The 18,570-nt window shown below is 44.0% G+C and overlaps 1 protein-coding gene across 4 annotated transcripts in view; it reads right to left on the reverse strand.

The window, feature by feature from the left end:
• KCNK10 (potassium two pore domain channel subfamily K member 10) overlaps positions 1–18,570 on the reverse strand; it is a 143,626-nt gene that overhangs the window by 32,596 nt on the left and 92,460 nt on the right. For all 4 annotated transcript variants that reach the window (XM_030883659.2, XM_060295152.1, XM_060295153.1 and 1 more), the window contains exon 4: positions 8,133–8,293. In XM_030883659.2, the coding sequence (XP_030739519.1) occupies positions 8,133–8,293 (161 nt within the window). The remainder of the gene's footprint in view (positions 1–8,132; positions 8,294–18,570) is intronic.

Here is an 18,570-nt window from a genome sequence, read left to right on the forward strand (position 1 = left end):
CTGGGACAATATTAAATTAATTCAGCTGTTCTGAACCTAGTTGAGAAAGCTGTAAAAATATTTGCCTTCTGTGCATTTAAAAACAGCTACCTTGGGCTTCCCTGGTGGCGCAGTGGTTGAGAGTCCGCCTGCCGATGCAGAGGACACGGGTTCGTGTCCCGGTCTGGGAGGCTCCCACATGCCGCGGAGCGGCTGGGCCCGTGAGCCATGGCCGCTGAGCCTGCGCGTCCGGAGCCTCTGCTCCGCAACGGGAGAGGCCACACAGTGAGAGGCCCGCGTAATGCAAAAAAAAAAAAAAAAAACAGCTACCTTGCACCCTCTTCTAGCCCATTAGGGGAAGTAAGAAAGCAGTGTTCACATTAAAAACCAGGGTCTTCTCTCTGATCAAAATAAACTCACAATATTCATGTAACATTAGTCCCACTGGGTTATTTCTCAGGCATGTTTAATATGGTACGCACTAGTGGGGCCATGTCATAGAGGCAGAAAGACACACGTACACACACATAAACACATGCAGACCCTTGGGCGCTCTCAGCCCACCATCTGGCCCTCCCCGGCCCCCCTCTATTTAGGCAAGATGCTGGTGTGCATAACTAGTACCCCAATGAACTTTTACACTAATACTAGGAATTGGAAATTGTAGTTGAACCCACAGAGCCGAGAATAATACCCAGTTTCGAAAACAAGGACTTTTATCTTCTTGACATAATAATAATTTTGTTATCCCCGTTGCTGCTGGGGACTAGTTCAAAGACACGCTGTAAGAAACAAGTCTCCTGCCAAGGGTGTTCTTCAAAATCTTTCTTTGACTCAGGCCAGGCACATGGCAGAGGACTCCAGGAGTCCTAGGCTTTCTCCACCAGCCCCTTCCTGCAATCCAAAGTGATCAATTAGCCCACTAATGGAACATCATTACCAGACTGAGATTGTCATCACCATGCTGTAAGCATTTGGTGGGTTCTAAAGTCCCCAGGTTATCACAGCACCGATAAGCCTAGGGTAACACGTTATTATTTGTCAGCTACACCCAGGCTCCTTTCGTTCCAAAGGCAAATACACATTTCTGCTGTATCCTTGGGAGCGAGGCCAAAGAAGAAAAAAAGTGTCCCTTGGTTTTAGAGATAATATCAGAAAGCCTGCTGATCAGCCAGATAAAAAAAAGGCAGCTGCTTCCTACCAGAGGCCAAAGTCCCCCTCAGAGCAAGAAAATGGGATCCAGTCCAAAATCTGACCAGGTTTCCTACAGTATCCTATCAAGTGACAGTCGGCCCAGCCCAGCAAAAGAGCCAGCCCATAGCAGGGGAAGAAGAGGCTGCCCACTTCCAAAATCTGCTTTGGGGGCTTCCCTGGTGGCACAGTGGTTAAGAATCCACCTGCCAACGCAGGGATATGGGTTCAAGCCCTGGTCCGGGAAGATCCCACATGCCGTGGAGCAACTAAGCGTGTGCGTCACAACTACTGAGCCTGCGTTCTAGAGCCCGCGAGCCACAACTACTGAACCCGTGTTTCACAACTACTGAAGCCCGTGTGCCTAGAGCCCATGCTCTGCAACAAGAGAAGCCACTGCAGTGAGAAGCCTGCGCACCACAATGAAGAGTAGCCCCTGCTCGCCGCAGCTAGAGGAAGCCCACGCATAGCAACAAAGGCCCAACAGAGCTAAAAATAAATAAATAAAATAAATTAATTAAAAAAAAATCTGCTTTGGAACCCAAGTAATCCCTGCTCAATCCCAAGTAATTATCCTTCCTTGCTAACTGCCCAGATTTCCTGCTGGAAACCTAGGAAGAATTATTTTTACTTTATGTTATATAAATAATTATAAATTATCCCAAGTCCAGGCTCACTCACTCAACTCACTGTGTGGTTTTAGGCAAGTCACAACAAATCAGGGGCTCCACTTTTGTTGGATGCTATATGAGTTTCACTGGAGATGTGTTCCCCAAAGAGTGATCCATGGGCCACCTGTATCTAAATTCTAGGGACGCTTGTCGCCCTAGAGCGGAGCCAACAGGTAGTCCCAGGGAATCTGCACATGACGTTACTAGTACTCACCTATTTTCCCATCCCCACCCCCCTTCCTGGAGATCAAACAATGCATTCCAGGCCCTCTTTGCAGTTGGATAGAGCAGTGTGACTTGTTCAGGCCAGTGGGTTGTGACTGGAGGCCAAAGCCATGCCATGCCTGACTCTCTTCCCCTAAAAAACCCTAAAGTCTGGAGAATTGCCCAGGCAGCAGCAGACATGGGGGACGGGGGTGAGTAAGCTGGTGGTTTGTTAGGTATCGTATAAGTTAGCCTCTCGTCAGTCAAGGATCCCAAAGGCCACCGAATTTATCGATACGTAAGGGGGAGAGAAGGCGGCATCGCTGTGAGTGGTCCGTGTGGCTAGCAGTTGAATGACACCCGTGGCAGATGCTGTCATTTGCTTACCCCAACTTCTCCTTTGCTCCCAGAATTCTAACTTTGTTCATCACAGCCGGAGATGAAACACGACTCCTCTGTGCCTTGGGGTTCTGAAACTTTAGCAGGCATCAGAATCACCTGGAAAGCTTGGCAGACACAGATTGCTGGGCCCCAACTTCTCTAAGAATTTCCATGTCTAACAAGTTCCCAGAGGATGCTACTAATGCTGCTGGTCCAGGGACCACATGCTGAGAACCAATGGTCTAAGTCAATCCACCCCATTCTCCTTTGTCAATGACTCACCATCCTAAGCTCCCTTGCAGGTAGGAATGGTCATGCGACCCACTTCCGGCCAATGAGACAGAAGAGGAAGTCTGCAGGGAAAATTTGGGGCAAGACTTTTCTCCCATAAAAGGAGCCCTTTTTGTCTTACCTTGAATGTGGTTGAGTAATCAGAGAAAGTCAAATACTATATGATATCACTTATATGTGGAATCTAAAAACTACAACAAACTAGTGAATATAACAAAAAAAAAGCAGACTCACAGATATAGAGAACAAATTAGTGGTTACCAGTGGGAAGAGGGAGGGGGGAGGGGTGGGGGATTAAGAGGTACAAACTATCATGTATAAAATATATAAGCTACAAGGACATAATTGTACAATACAGGGAATATAGCCAATATTTTATTTTAACTATAAATGGAGTATAACCTTTAAAAATTGTGAATCACTGTATTGTACACTATATTGTAACCTACAGTATTGTACATCAACTATACCTCAATATAAATAAATAATTTTTTTAAATGTGGTTGAGTGAAAACATGCTATTTGGTCCTGAGGCAGCCGTCTTGCAAACAAGGTGGTCACAAGCCTGAGGACGCAAAGCTAACGTGGCAAGGACAGCAGAGCAGAAGGAGAACAAACCTGGGTGGACGCGTGGGATGTCGTGATTGAGAACAAGAAATACGTATTTGATCTTGGTCTTTCCTGGCACAGGGCTCCTAAAGCCCTTGGAATTTCCTGTGATGAGAGCCATAGAGGTTCTTTTGTTATGTTAATGAGGTAGCTTTGGGATCACCTAAAGATGGGGGTTGGTTACCAGGGAAACCAACCAGGAACAGAGGGCTGGAACTTTCAGTCCCCCCCCCCACCTCCAACCCCCAATTTCCCAGGAGAGGAGAGGAGCTGGAAGTTGACTTGATCATCAATGGCCAACGATTGAATCAATCACGCCTGTGTGATGAAACCGCCATAAAAACTCAAAAAGGAGGAGATTCAGGGAGCGTCCAGGTTGGTGAACCATAACACTCCACATGCCGCCATGCCAGGTCCCGAATGCCCTGGGGACAGAAGTTCCATGGTTTTTGGACCTCTTCCTGTGTATCTCTTCATCTCACTTTTGATTCATATATTTAAATATCCTTTGTGATAAACCAGTAATCTAGTGAATAAGCTGGTTTCCTGAGTTCTGTAAGCCACGCTAACAAATTAATCAAACCCAAGGAAGGAAGATGCTGTGGGAACCTCTGATTTTTAGCCATTCATCAGAAGCATGGGTAACAAGCTGAACTTGCAATTGGCATCTAAAGGGGAGGGCAGGCTTGTAGGACTGAGCCCTTAACCTGTGGGATCTAATGCTAATTCCAGACAGATAGTGTCAGAATTGAGTTGAACTGTAGGACACCCAGCTGGTGCCAGAGAATTACTTGGTGGTGTGTGGAAGAATCCACACATTGGAATTGGCACCAGAATCCTTAACTTGTCACTGGGAAACTGATGCACCAAACCGGAAACAATCTTCCTCTAGCCTTCTTGCTATGCGAGATAAGTAAGTGTCACATTCTTCACCCACTGTAAATCGACGTTGGGGGCAATGTCCATTTTCACGTTCCATGTAGAAGGACTCCAGCTAGAGTAACACTCCCTATCTCTACCCCTGCTGCTCAGCCAGACAGCGGCTCACCCAGTGGACTCAGCAGAAGGGACCGAGCTCCCTCGGCTCAGCCTCTTTCATCTCTTGTTTGAAACCATCTGCTGCGGAGAGCTGCACTGTTTTGCTCTCTATGATGTAGTAAGGTCAGTGGAGCAGACCCTGCCCTCACTGAGGAGGCGTGTGCTACCAACGACCAAGATGGAGTGGGAGGCAGATTTTCTAAAATGACCAGAGAAGACGCCCCACCCTAATCCCCAGAACCTGTGATATGATGAGCGATTACGCCCATGACTCTGTTATGTCATAGGGCACAGTTCACGTAAAGACAGGGAGATTGTCCACGTGGGTCTGATCTAATCACATGAGCCCTTAAAAGCATAGTGCTTTCTCCAGATGACGGGAGAGCGCAGAGGGGAAGTCATAGAGATAGAAGAAGGGTTCCATGCTGGTTCTGAAGATGGAGGCCAAGGAATGCAGGCAACCTCAAAGGTAAGAATGGCTCCCACCTGACAACCAGCAAGGAAACAGGACTCTCAGTCCTACAACCACAGGGAACCATTCTTTGCCAAGACCTGAATGAGTGTGGAAGCAGATTCTTCCCCAGATCCAGAGCCCAGCCAAGCCTGCCCAGACGTCTCACCTACACAGCTATGACATAATAAACGAGTGTTGCTTTAAGCATCTACATTTGTACTAATTTGTTACACAGCAATAGAAAACTAATACTGCAGGGAAATTCTTCTAATTCAGGGTGAAAATGGTTAGTAAGTCCTTTTGGCATCAAAGCTAAAGCTACATTCTCTGATGAGCTTATCAGCAATAAAGCTGACCTTTTAATCTCCATCTGACTCCTGTGTCTATTTCTCAATTAGTTCTGAACTCCAGAGGGGAAAAAAGAGTTTTCATTTATTCACCCCATAAAAACCCCAACAGTCGGGTATTCAGGAATGCTTTTGGCATTTCTATATAATACAATAAGTCTCCACAATTCTTTAAAATGAGGCTCAGACCTGGAATGGTATAGAAGAAACCAAATCATATCACCTCAGAATATAGGCACCTAGATTTTATATTCTATCTTTACTCCACTAAAAATCCTCTCCTTCCTAGAGCTGAGAGAAAACACACCAGATGAATGGAAAGCCTTAATCAGTGAGCAGGTAAATAAATAAATAAACCTTCCTGGTGGGAACTAAAACTTCACAACCCCAAGCTTTGTTGGTTTGTACAATTTTCAGTTCTCAAATAATCACCTAAGGGTAACGGGCCTTTTAGATGTAGTTTAAATGAAAAGCAAAAAGCTTTGAGATTTTCCACCAAAACTGCATGCAGCAAGCAAACTGCTGCAGAATCAGTTGTTTGTAGTTTCCGGAAGTGCACCCGTGTTCCTCCTGGAACTCAGACACCCCTTCCACAGCCCCCTCCAAATGTTGTGCAAACGCATACATCGTGTGCGGCCAACTCGGTAATATACCGCCGCTCCTTCCCCAAAGACTCCCAGTCTTTGATGGCACTGCAAGGACCTGAGTGGGCCATCAGCATAGAAATGAAACATGAGGGGCTTCCCTGGTGGTCCAGTGGTAAAGAATCCGCCTTGCAATGCAGGGGACACCCGTTCGATCCCTGGTCGGGGAACTAAGATCCCACATGCCACGGGGCAACTAAGCCCACGCGCCACAACTAGAGAGCCCTCGTGCCGCAAACTACAGAGCGCACGTGCTCTTGGAACCCACAGCACAACTAGAGAGAAGCCCGCACGCCACAAGGAAGAGCCCGCACACTGCAACGGAAGAGCCCGCACACTGCAACAGAAGATCCCGCGTGCCTCAACTAAGACCTGACGCAGCCAAAAATAAATAAAATAAATAAATAAATAATAAAACTTAAAAAAAAAAATGAAACGAGATTTTGAAGGCTCTGTCCCAGAGTCCTGTGAATGATCCATTTGAGAGGCATCTTTAAGGGGAAGAACAGTTCTCTGTACTTGCAGTCCAAAATTCGTATGGGAACTAAGTCCCCAGTTTCGGTAGCAGATGTCATTAAATGATTGCAACCTCTTCCCTCATTTAGAATACAGTGACCAAATTTTATTTTTGCTAAAGGGGGATTTCAAAAGCCTGTAGTCCGATCCTTTCTTTCTACAAATAAACTCAGATCTAGAGAAGCTATATAAAAATAGAAATTCCAGATCAGTCATTTCTCCATTTGACTCCTGTTCTTCGGAGTGTTTAATCCGCCAGATTCATTTTTCTCTAAATCAGAAGCCAAGAGGCCACGGCTAAAAGGGTACCTCTGAGAAGTTCAAAACTGCTCTTGGAGACAAGGTTGCCACATCTGGTTTAGGGAGATGAGCATCTGAGAAGCACAGAAGCTGAGCACTGATGGTTTCCATGGTGACCAAGGGGCCCAGGTGCATGTTCTAATGAGGCCAGCCACCATTTTGGGGCAAAGACTGTAGAACATTCCAGGAAAACCCCCATGTCACCAAGCGACTCATGAAATTTGAATGGGTGGCTAGCCTGCCAACAAGTGCTTCTTTCAGGAGACAGACACACAGCAACACTGAACTCTGTGTCTGGCCCTATACCAAGCTCTTTTCCATACATTATTTCATTTAATCATCACCCAGACCTTAAATTCAAATTCCATCCCATTTTGCTGATGAGTAAACTGAGGCAGCTTACCCAAGATCACTGAGCTTATAGAAGATGGCTCTAAGCCAGCTCTAGTGCCTTATTCCTCCACTCAACTCTACCAGAATTTCTGAAACTGGTAGCTCTCGAGGGGAGAGCTACCTTGCATTCTTCTAAAGAGAAGTTTATGTCATGATTTCTTGTCTCAGAGGGGAAAACAAGCGCAGCCTTAGAACTTACCACTGATCTATCTTTGCCCATCAGATTCTGAAAAAGATCTCAAATGATCATTTTCAAATATGAAGTCATCATAAGAAATAATTCCCTGAAGAAGGTTCGAAAGACTTGAGACTTATGTCAAAACTGAGAAAGAGAGCAGAAATGACCTAACACCTAAGTAAAACTGATGTTCTGTTAAACTATGTGAACAGGTGTGAGCTAAAGGGCTTTGGAAACCCCAGTCCAATCACCTCTGCTCCACATGCCTGTCACTGATGCCAGGAATGCCATCTGTAGAAAATAAATTCCTTGAGTTGAGATTTTTGTCCCTTGTTTAAAGGTGAGTATTCTCAAGAGGAAAAACCTAATTAAGGCAATAGCAATCATCAACACCTTAGTATGAATTAGTATGTTAGTGTACTACTGCTGATGGAGCGCTCAGCAGTGGGAGGAGGGGGGGCCATGAAGAGACAGATATATAGCACAAAGCAATGTCTAGAAGATGCAGGCTTCTGGAAGAGGTCTTAGAAGCCAGGATCAGCCTGAAGATGCTGTGCTTGGAAATAAAGTGAAGGAGCTCCAATAACAAAATGGATGGATTTATAATTCTCTACTTTATTGCCAACACACTAAGGAATCCATCTTCCACCTTTCATAAGAAATTGCGTATGCCTCACCTCTTCAGAAAATCTGTATTGGCAAATCTATACTTAACCCTCTTGTGTTGTGATTCCAGGAAGACCGACAAGAGACAAGAGTTTAGGCACAGTACCTGTGACTACCATGGGCCAAAAATAAAAATACGACCATAACATTGAACTATTCCATTAAAAGTGATAATGATACAAGAACACCCTGGTAATTCCTTCTGGATCCTGTCAGGCTAAAGCCAACTGGATCACAGAGGTTAGGGTTTAAATAGATGGCAGTACTCACTCGAAAGACCTTCTCCACTCTTGCAATGCTCTTCCCAAAAATGGTTCCAAGTTGGTCTCCAATTCCAGCCAATAAGAAACCAAAAAGTGGAATTCCAAAGATGGCATATAAAATGCAAAAGATTTTGCCTCCTTCAGTGCTTGGAGCAATATTCCCATACCCTGGTGAGAAATATTAAAAAGAGAGAGGGAGAATGGTGAGGCGCCAGAGAAATTACAGCACTGAATGAAAGAATCCGGACTTCTTAAAGGGTTTCTCCATTCCCCCCCACCCCTCCACTTCATGAGTTTTAGGAGCAGAACTTCATTTCCAAGGCCCTATAAAATTCAGAACATTGTTCCATTGCTTCTCTTCCTTCTCTCCCTGTAAATACTTTCAAAAGGACCCAGGTTTCCAGGATATTATTGTGTTTCATTAGATGACATTTTAGGAATTCTATGGTCACCCAGAATTGCATTTCTGACGGGAAATGGTACAACCCATTTCAGAAACATCACATATCTAGGATGTGTCTGGTTTAGGGACGCTGAACACCTGAGAAGTGTTCAGCATTGCCTTTTTTAGATTTAAAAACAGCTTCTCCCTTACAGCCTCATCCCATGGCCATCCCCTCCACCTGACAGGCTGTGGGTGTCTCCAGCATTTGCCTTCTTAGGGTGATGGGTGCTCCACATTAAGGAGGATGTGTGGTCTAGTACAAATTCAGAAAGGACCCATGGATCGTACAGCCCTACCCTGGGAAAACAGTAAAGAGTGGAGGAGGGAAGACTTTGTGCTCTTACTCACGCTGACAGTGATGGTTAGCTCTGCCCAGATCTCTTTTTCTCTTTCCTGGGAACTCCGTATCAACTGAGCCCTGCCTCTCCTCCCACCAACTTCCTTTTTTCTTTTTTCTTTTTTAACATCTTTATTGGAGTATAATTGCTTTACAATGGTGTGTTAGTTTCTGCTTTATAACAAAGTGAATCAGTTATACATATACATATATCCCCATATCTCCTCCCTCTTGTTTCTCCCTCCCACCCTCCCTATCCCACCCCTCTAGGTGGTCACAAAGCACTGAGCTGATCTCCCTGTGCTATGCGGCTGCTTCCCACTAGCTATCTGTTTTACGTTTGGTAGTGTATATATGTCCATGCCACTCTCTCACTTTGTCCCAGCTTACCCTTCCCCCTCCCTATATCCTCAAGTCCATTTTCTAGTAGGTCTGCATCTTTATTCCCATCTTGCCCCTAGGTTCTTCATGACCATTTTTTTTTTTTTTTAGATTCCATATATATGTGTTAGCATATGGTATTTGTTTTTATCTTTCTGACTTACTTCACTCTGTATGACAGACTCTAGGTCCATCCACCTCACTACAAATAACTCAATTTCTTTTCCTTTTATGGCTGAGTAATATTCCATTGTATATATGTGCCACACCTTCTTTATCCATTCATCTGTCTATTGACACTTAGGTTGCTTCCATATCCTGGCTATTGTAAATAGAGCTGCAATGAACATTGTGGTACATGACTCTTTTTGAATTATGGTTTTCTCAGGGTATATGCCCAGTAGTGCGATTGCTGGGTCGTATGGTATTTCTCTTTTTAGTTTTTTAAGGAACCTCCATACTGTTCTCCATAGTGGCTGTATCAATTTACATTCCCACCAACAGTGCAAGAGGGTTCCCTTTTCTCCACACCCTCTCCAGCATTTATTGTTTGTAGATTTTTTGACGATGGCCATCCTGACCAGGGTGGATGATATCCCACCCACTTCTTGCACCAAGGATTATCAGGTGCTAAATAAATGTTTGTTGGTGGCATGAATGTTTAAATACAAAAGAATCCTTTTATAGCCAGGTCTATTCATATGTTATGTCAAATAGTGCTTTGAAAACACCAACACCTGCGTTCTCAAGAGTTCTGCAATTAAGTAGGTAACTCACGTCTAGTGAGCATTCGTATGACGGGACTGAAGAATGTGGTGCTGGAAGAAAAAGGCTTATAGCATTAGCACAAATTACACAGAGATGAGACTCTAAATTACTTGTTACTCACTTTCGTGCCAATGAATCTTGCAACATTATGGTAACTAGTGTCTAGATAGTCACCTAACTATTCTCCCATATAGGGCAACTCCTGTGGAGCTTATTTCCAAATCCATGCAAGAAGCGAGTTATTGGGCTCATGGCTTACTGGCATTTGGGGGATGCAACAGAGTAAAGATAATGTTGATGGTTGGTCCATCATTGATCCTCTTACAGGCCTGGAGAACTCACTGTTGCTTTCTGCCTTTAGGTGATGAGTCACCTGGTTATTTTCCCTTTCAATTTTCCAGTCACAATCATTCAAACGTCTTATCACAAATCATCTAAATTATAGCTTCTATTTCTTAAATGACTGTTCAGGCAAGCCTTCCTAATCTTGCATTTCTTTTACTCACCATGATTTTTGATTTAATTGTGCAAAAAAACACAAAAAAATCCAAAGGCTCTCAGAACTTTTTTCAAGTGTTTTCACTTGGACAAAATCATTTTGTAAGCATTTCCGTCTAGAATAATCCAATTTACATTAAGATAGCCCTATTAAAAAAGGAATAAATGTGCCTATATAGCTCCACTTTATGCAGAGTTATGGTGACTCTTGGAAATATTCTGGTAATTTGTGGAAACATTTATCACTCTTGCTTGACTGTTTCATAATTGCCTGATTACTGTCAAGGAATATAGGTTTTCCTTTAGTCTGAATATCTCAGAAAGAAGCACATTGCAGACACAGGCAGACAAACTGAGGCTTTACACCTGCTTAATAGGCCTCTTATTAGCCCTAACAGGGGCTGCACCCCTTCCTCCAGCTTTTAGAGAGGATCTGTCCCACCACTTGGGTAAGGACTGTGCTCAGGGGACATTCCAGTGTCATCTTAGGAGCATGAGAGAAAAGTGGGAAGATGAGGCTCAAATCCGATACCACCTCCTTCTACCTGGTTGGCCTTAGGCTCGCTTCACCTCCCCAATCCTAGTATTAGAGGGGTTCAAGGACAATGTGGGGAAAATCAGTGAACTGTAAAGTGCTATACCAATGCCAAGGGTTAGTAGTAGTCTTACAATCAGCTCCTTACTTGTTCAGTGTTTCTCAGACTAGACACTAAAATAAAATTAGAGCAAAGTTCTTGGGCACTAGTGAAGTAATATTCAAATTGTAACAGGGAAGAGCCAATCTGACTACATGTTGGATCTGTTTCTTTTACTTTAACCTTTGCTTCCTGTTGCTTTTGTTCACTAAAAGGATAGTGTCTGTACACAATGGCCTGCCTCAGGGAACCCTGCCCCTCTGCCTGAATGTTAAACCCAAGTGCCTTTGTTCAGCGAAACATCCAGACCCTGTCCACCTATGGATGGCTGCAAGAAAGAAGAAATTAAAACATCCCCACCCTAAGGCTGGCCATTTCAGGGAACATTTGCAAGGCTATACTGGCATCTAAACCCCGATAAGATGGTTTATTGGAGACACTAGTCTGCCATCTTCTCGGTCTGCCTTTCTGAACAAAGTCAAAGTCATTATTCCTTGCCTCAACACCTCATCTCTGATTTATTGGCCTGTCGTGCGGCAAGCGGAGCAAGCTTGGACTTGGTAACAAAATCAGTCTTTAACTATATTTCAGGCCATTACCTCACATCGGACATAAAATAATTGCTGTTCTTGAGTAATGCTGTATTGTGTGTGTGTGTGTGTGTGTGTGTGTGTGTGTGTGTGTGTGTCTGTGTCCCCTGCCTCTGATGAATTATATGGAAAGACGGTTCTCCAGTTTGACCCTCAACCCTGTTACTCTGAGAAATTTCCAGAAGCTACATTTTAGAGCTTTGCTCTAAACAGGAGGCAACAAGAGGGCCACATTCCTGGATTTTTGCCTCTATTTGTACTGGGCCTGCTAGACTTCCCTGCCCATCCTTCCAGAAGGCTTGATAGAACTTTGAAGTAAGGTATAACAGTGGCTCTAGAACTCGAGACTGCGGGGATTCCTGTTCTGATTCTTCCACTTACGAACTCTCAGATCTTGGGCAATTTACCTTTCTGCCTTGCTTTCCGTGACTGAATGATGGAGCTATTAATAGCACCTACTTTATAGCTTAAAGAGTTACATGTGAAGCATGAGTAACCTGTGGGGATTAAATACATGTGAAGCATGATGCAAAGAATAAGCCCTCAGTAAGGATCCACAATTATCATCTTGCCCCAGGTTTTCTGTGGGAAGGAATCGTTTCTAAGCTATGTGTCTCCAGGAAAACTAAGCCCCAGGAGTAAACAGGGTTGGTTCCGATTTTCCCTCCAGAAACTCCATTGTTCTCCTATAGCACCAGGACAAAAGACAAAATGCCTGTGCCCCAGGCTGGGCTGACTCAGTGGCTTGGGTGGGCCCACAGCTGGATTTGGGGTGTGGGTATCGATGGGGCAGCAAAGGCTGGGAAGTGAGAGGCAGATGGTCAGGAAGAACTAGCCCAGGACATTAGAACTGGATTGAAAATAAAGCAGAAGAAGTTCCGGGAGCTCCTCCACCAACTGGCTTCTGGTGACTTTTGGCAGGAGATGACCAGCCCAGAGAGAACATTCTGTTGTGAACGAGAAGGGCCAAGGTAGTGCTTAGCTCTGGTCACCCCTGGCTAGAAAACAGCCCAAGCCCTTTCCAAAGACAAAGCTGGTGTTTCAAGAGGACTCAGGCCTGAGTGGTGCACATGAAACTCTTCCATTTGCTGTTTACATGCCAAAGTCAAATCTTGGGCAAACCATGTGCTACTCAGCTCTGGTATTTGGTTTAGAGTACATTTCTCAAAGCCTACTGTCTGTGCATTTATGGGCGTGTGGCCTGTGCAGTCACACGGAGCCCCATACTCAGAAGGGCCCCACGCTTGGTTTAACGCTCTGCCCTTGCCATTTTGTCCTTCTTAATCTTTTTATTTTAGCAAAAGACTGAATTTTCATTTTGCACTGGGCCTTGTGCCTTATGTAGCTGGTCCTGGTGAATAAAGCTAGACTCCATGGCTTACCGACCTTGAGATACTGAACAAGCTATTTGACATCCCTGGGTCTCAGTCTTCTCATTAGTAAAATAAGGCAAATAAGAGTACCGACCTCATGCAGTTAACGTGAAACTAAGTGAGATAACGTATGTGGAGCACAGTTCCTGGCACCTAGTAAGCACCCAGTAAGTGTTAGCCGCAGTGACAGCTATGCCCAAAGCCATGGGCTAAACGTCCAATCCAAGTGCTAGTCAAGTAGAAATAGCTGCCTCGGTACCTTGGCCAGTACAGCTCTTAACTGAGGTCACCAGGCAAGGAACACAGTTACTGACTACCATCTGGGACCTGATGAGGGGCTCTCTAGGATATGGGTAGAGCCAAGTGACTTAATCCAAAAATGCCTCAAATGGAGAATTCCCTGGCAGCCCAGCAGTTAAGACTCTGCACTTCCACTGCAGGGGGCATGGGTTCCATCCCTGATCAGGGAAATAAGATCCCACATGCCACACAGTGCGGCCAAGACAAAAAAAAAAAAAAGACTCCAAGATGACATCTAATTGCATTCCATAGCTGTTGGTGAGAACGCAATCATTTTCTGCCCTTCCACACGTGATGGTTTGTGGGAAAGAATCTGCACACAGGAGTATTCCTCCAGCTTAGAAAAGCTAGTTGCTGGAGACCCACCAGCAGAGTCAACAATTGAGGCAGGTGGGACTTTCTCACATCAGAATTAGTTACCGAGAAAGGGAACAGGGTGCACAGTGACCTCAACAAAGACAGCAGTCTAGTCTTCTGGCATGGCTCCTGGTTTGGAAAAGAGCCTGAGTGTTCTCCCTTTTGCCATACACTTGGAGATCTTCCTGTATATCTGAGCACAAGAAAACCTTATTTAAAAAGAAAAAAAAAGAAGCTTTGATATTTTCATATAAAAGGGACCTCTGATACTGAGTAATATCACTGCTTTTCAGGAAAAGACTATTATTCCTAAGATCTCTCTAACACATTCTAAATAATGAGCACATTCTTCTGTGTCTGAATAGTATTTAGTACTCAAGAGAGTCATTCTGGAGAGCAATTTGGCAAGCCTTTAAAAGGTCCAGGCCCTTTGACACAGCAAGCCCTGGGGGATCTTTCCAAGGAAACAGCCACAGATGAAGATCACCATTCATGAAGAAAGATTTTCATGGTGATGTTACACCATCACGTAAGTAAAAACTGCGTACGACTCCAACAACATGTGATGACAGCATTGAGAGTAGAGCCAATGGAACCCATCAAAGCTTATGTTTTTCAAAGAACCTTAGTAATATGGGAAAATGTTTACCGAATTATGTCACACATTATGTGAAACCAAGCAAGCATGCTAATGTATGCGTATTTCACAAATAATGAAAACGTTCCTCAGCTCCAGCTGCTCTACTGCCTGTGTCCTAAATGATGGAAAATTTCTCAGCAAGAAAGGGAAGAATTAGCAGGCTCTTAGTTTTCTTATCAGCTTTGCTACCACTTGTGATGAATGAATTTACCACTAAATAACTGGGGAAAAAAACCTTATTTCCTCACTTCATTATTCTTACTAACATTGTACTTATGTTTTCTTTAGAATTCTCTACTGGTATGACTCTCTAAAGACCCTCCGCCCTGGAGTCAAAACTTAGCCAGCTAAATGATGTTCAACTCACAACACATTATTTTTCAATTAAGACAAAGTGAGAGAGAAAATAACATTTTCTCCATTGAATAGTAAAGGACCCAATCTCTAACACTAACACTGAGCCATGATACTGAAGTGGACTTGTGGTTTGGGTTGGGTTTTATTTTTGTTTGTTTTTGATTTACGCTTGTCTTGTAGTAGTTTCCTGTTCAGCCTCCACCTTCTTTCATATTTTGGGAAAGGTCTCTGTCCTTTGCCCAGATATGACACAGCGTCCTGCCTCTCACTATAGAGGCAACAGCATCCCAGGTTGCCAGGATACCAGCATATGAACTTAGGGGCTTACCCAATAGGAAGCTCTGAGACTTTAAATCAAGAGCAAGTAGCCCAGAGAAGGTGGGAGATGGCAGCTGCAGTGGCCAGCAGGGTCAGGCACTGGCTATGAGGTCAGAGGATACTTACTGGCCCTCTGTGATCTCTGAGCCATAAGTGTGCATTGGTTAGAATTTTTCAGCCTTAGGCGAGATAAAACCCAATGCACACTCGCTTAAGAAAAAAGGGAAATGTACAGACCCCAGTGAATAGCAGGATATTTAATATTTATTTAATTCTTCATGGGTAGCTTCATTCCAAGCTCAAAGGATGCCAGCTGCACCCCGCTTATCACTCCTCTTTTGTTAATCTCCTTCTTTACTGTTAGCTGAATTCTAGGCAGAAAAACCCTCAAGGGACAAAAATGAATGGTAGGGTCCCAGGCTTATCCTTTTCCCAATTTACATCCAGTAAGAAAGAGAAGTCACTTCCTCCAAAGCTCAAGCAAAAGCCCAGGAATTGACTTGCTTATTGGCCTAATCCAGATCTCATGTCTGTCTCTGAACTCAGGGCTGTGGCCACGCACATGCAAGGCACTGGGTTTCTTATTTTTATGGTTCTAATCTAATTTTAATTCACATTTTTAATTTAAGTATAGTTGATTTACAATGTTGTGCTAATTTCTGCTGTACAGCAAAGTGATTCAGTTACATATATATATATATATATACACACACACATTCTTTTTGTTATATTCTTTTCCATTATTGTTTATCATAGGATATTGAATATAGTTCCCTATGCTATACAGAAGGACCTTGTTGCTTATCCATTCTATATGTAATAGCTTGTATCTACTAACCCCAAATATCCAGTCCATCCCTGCCCCACCCCCTTCCCCCTTGGCAACCACAAGTCTGTTCTCTATGTCTGTGAGTCTGTTTCTGTTTTGTAGAAAGGTTCATATGTGTCATGTATTAGATTCCACATGTAAGTGACATCATATGGTATTTGTTCTTCTCTTTCAGACTTACTTCACTTAGTATGACAATCTCTAGATTCATCCATGTTGCTGCATTATTTCATACTTGTTTATTGCTGAGTAGTATTCTGTTGTATATATGTACCACGTCTTCCTCATCCATTCATCTGGCAATGGACAGTTAGGTTGCTTCCATGTCTTGGTTATTGTAAACAAAAGGCACTGGATTTCTGAGTCTAGACAAGATGATTCTTCCCGTGGCCTGGGGGCCAAGTGTGGGGAAGGGGACCAATAGGGAAATGGTTATCAGGACAAGAGTGAGTAAGTGAATGGGTGCCAAGCAGCAGAAACTGAGTCATTTGCACAAACTCAAAGATTCCAGTGTAAGCACATTAAAAGGGGCAGAAGACGTTACACGTCAAATGTTCCTCATTAGGCGGTTGGAACCACCATTCCTCAGTTACATAATGTCATGTGGGTCAGTGAACACAGCTGTTCAATAAACCAAGCCCTTGGGAGCTTAATGAGTTAACACGATAAATGGGTGCGCATCCCAATGTAGCTATAGTGTTTTTCAGTGCATCATATAGGCCACTGATTTAGCCATTTTATAAAAATAAGAATATTAGAATTTTCTTTTTTGTTTAATATACACTAAGGTCTCATGTGTCCAATACTGGGCACTGGAGGTGCACTTTCCAAAATGTACTTCTTGAAGTGGCCTAGACTTTCTCAATTTCAATGATTTTACTATAAATCCCCCTGAAACACATGACACATTTCCCCATCTTAATAACCAGACCACTGAACACAATCTAACCTGACATTGGTCTTCTCTGCTCTACTACAGTGATGCCCTCGGGGGATGCTGAGGTGTATAGCACTGTTTGCCATTACACCAAATGGCGCCGTATCACCCTGCTTCCTTTGTTGGATGCTGTGGGATTGAGGACAAATATGACCTAATCTGGTCTGGAGTGTCTGAAAGGTTTCTAGGCCCTAGACTCACTAGTGTAATGCACACCTCTACTACTTGTCATAGTTGATCTTCATGTATTTGCAGACTTGCAAGCGTGAACCTAGTACATCACATGATTAAGAGGCTTTCTAAAAAGGAATGACAATTCTCTCTGACTCTAGTTTTCTTAATGCACATAACTTTCTTCATGGCACCGATGTAAAAATAACACAGGCCCTAAAGAGGAGGTCTACAACCATAAACAGAATCCTGTGCTTCTAAACAACGCTTAGCTTCTGAAGCTTGTGCCAATAGGAAGTCAATCGTCAAAGATGCATCCCCCCAAAAGGCATACTCTCCAACACCAAGAAGTAAGGGAGAGGGAAAAACCTCCCAGAAGGCAGAGCTGGGCCTCAGAGAGCTACGAGATTTGAGAGACTTGAGCTATGAGAGAGATTTCCTCCCAAAGCGTATAAACAAATGTTAATGAAGGAATCCTCCCACTTCGAGGGTAGAAGAGCATCCCACTGTGTGTCCAACATTGCTATGAACCGGTGACTGTTGTGTGTCTCCCATTCTTCTGAATGAGAATTTTTATTGTAGTGTGACTTCACTACCTCACTAGTAAATGAGGGCAGATAACTCTCAAACTCTTTTTCAGCAGAGCTGGGAGAGGGATGCAATCTACAGATTCCACAATATACGTAAGGATTACCAAAAGAAGATGAGATTGCACAGAAGCAATATGGGAAAATAATACAGAGAAGAAGTACAGAGAATGATGAGAGGGTCCATAGGTGGCAACTCTCAGAAAGTCCCTGCAAAAATCCAGTTATGAAAGTGAGTGTCTCACCTTGAACTTCAAAAAAGATATCCCTATATGTACCAAGTATGGAATGTAGGGTGAAGAGGGAGAGCAGCAGAAGCCCCCCTAAACTTGATCTGATCCAGAAAAACAGAAGAGGCAGAGCTATACAGAGAATAACACAGATGGGCCATATTTGCAGGAAGCACTCTGTCTCTCTGACAACAGGAAAGAGGAGAGTCTTGGCATGTGCTACCAGAAAGGTTACCTGCTTCTCCCTGCTCTGCTCTCCCCAGCCCACGGAAACGTTCAGCAGAGAGCTGGTCCAGGAATATCCAGTTCATTTGGCATCAAGTATGTGAAAAAGAAACTGGCCCAGGGACTTCCCTGGTGGCGCAGTGGTTAAGAATCTGCCTGTCAATGCAGGGGACACGGGTTTGAGCTCTGGTCCGGGAAGATCCCACATGCCACGGAGCAACTAAGCCTGTGCGCCACAACTACTGAGCCTGCACTCTAGAGCCCACGAACCACAACTATTGAGCCTGCACGCCACAACTACTAAAGTCCGTGCACCTACAGCCTGTGCTCCGCAACAAGAGAAGCCACCGCAATGAGAAGCCCATGCACCGCAACAAAGAGCAGCCCCTGCTCGCCATAACTAGAGGAAGATCACACACAGCAATGAAGACCCAACACAGCCGAAAAAATAATAAAAAAATTAAAAA

Source organism: Globicephala melas, chromosome 2, assembly GCF_963455315.2.
Source record: "Globicephala melas chromosome 2, mGloMel1.2, whole genome shotgun sequence".
NCBI lineage: Eukaryota > Metazoa > Chordata > Mammalia > Artiodactyla > Delphinidae > Globicephala > Globicephala melas.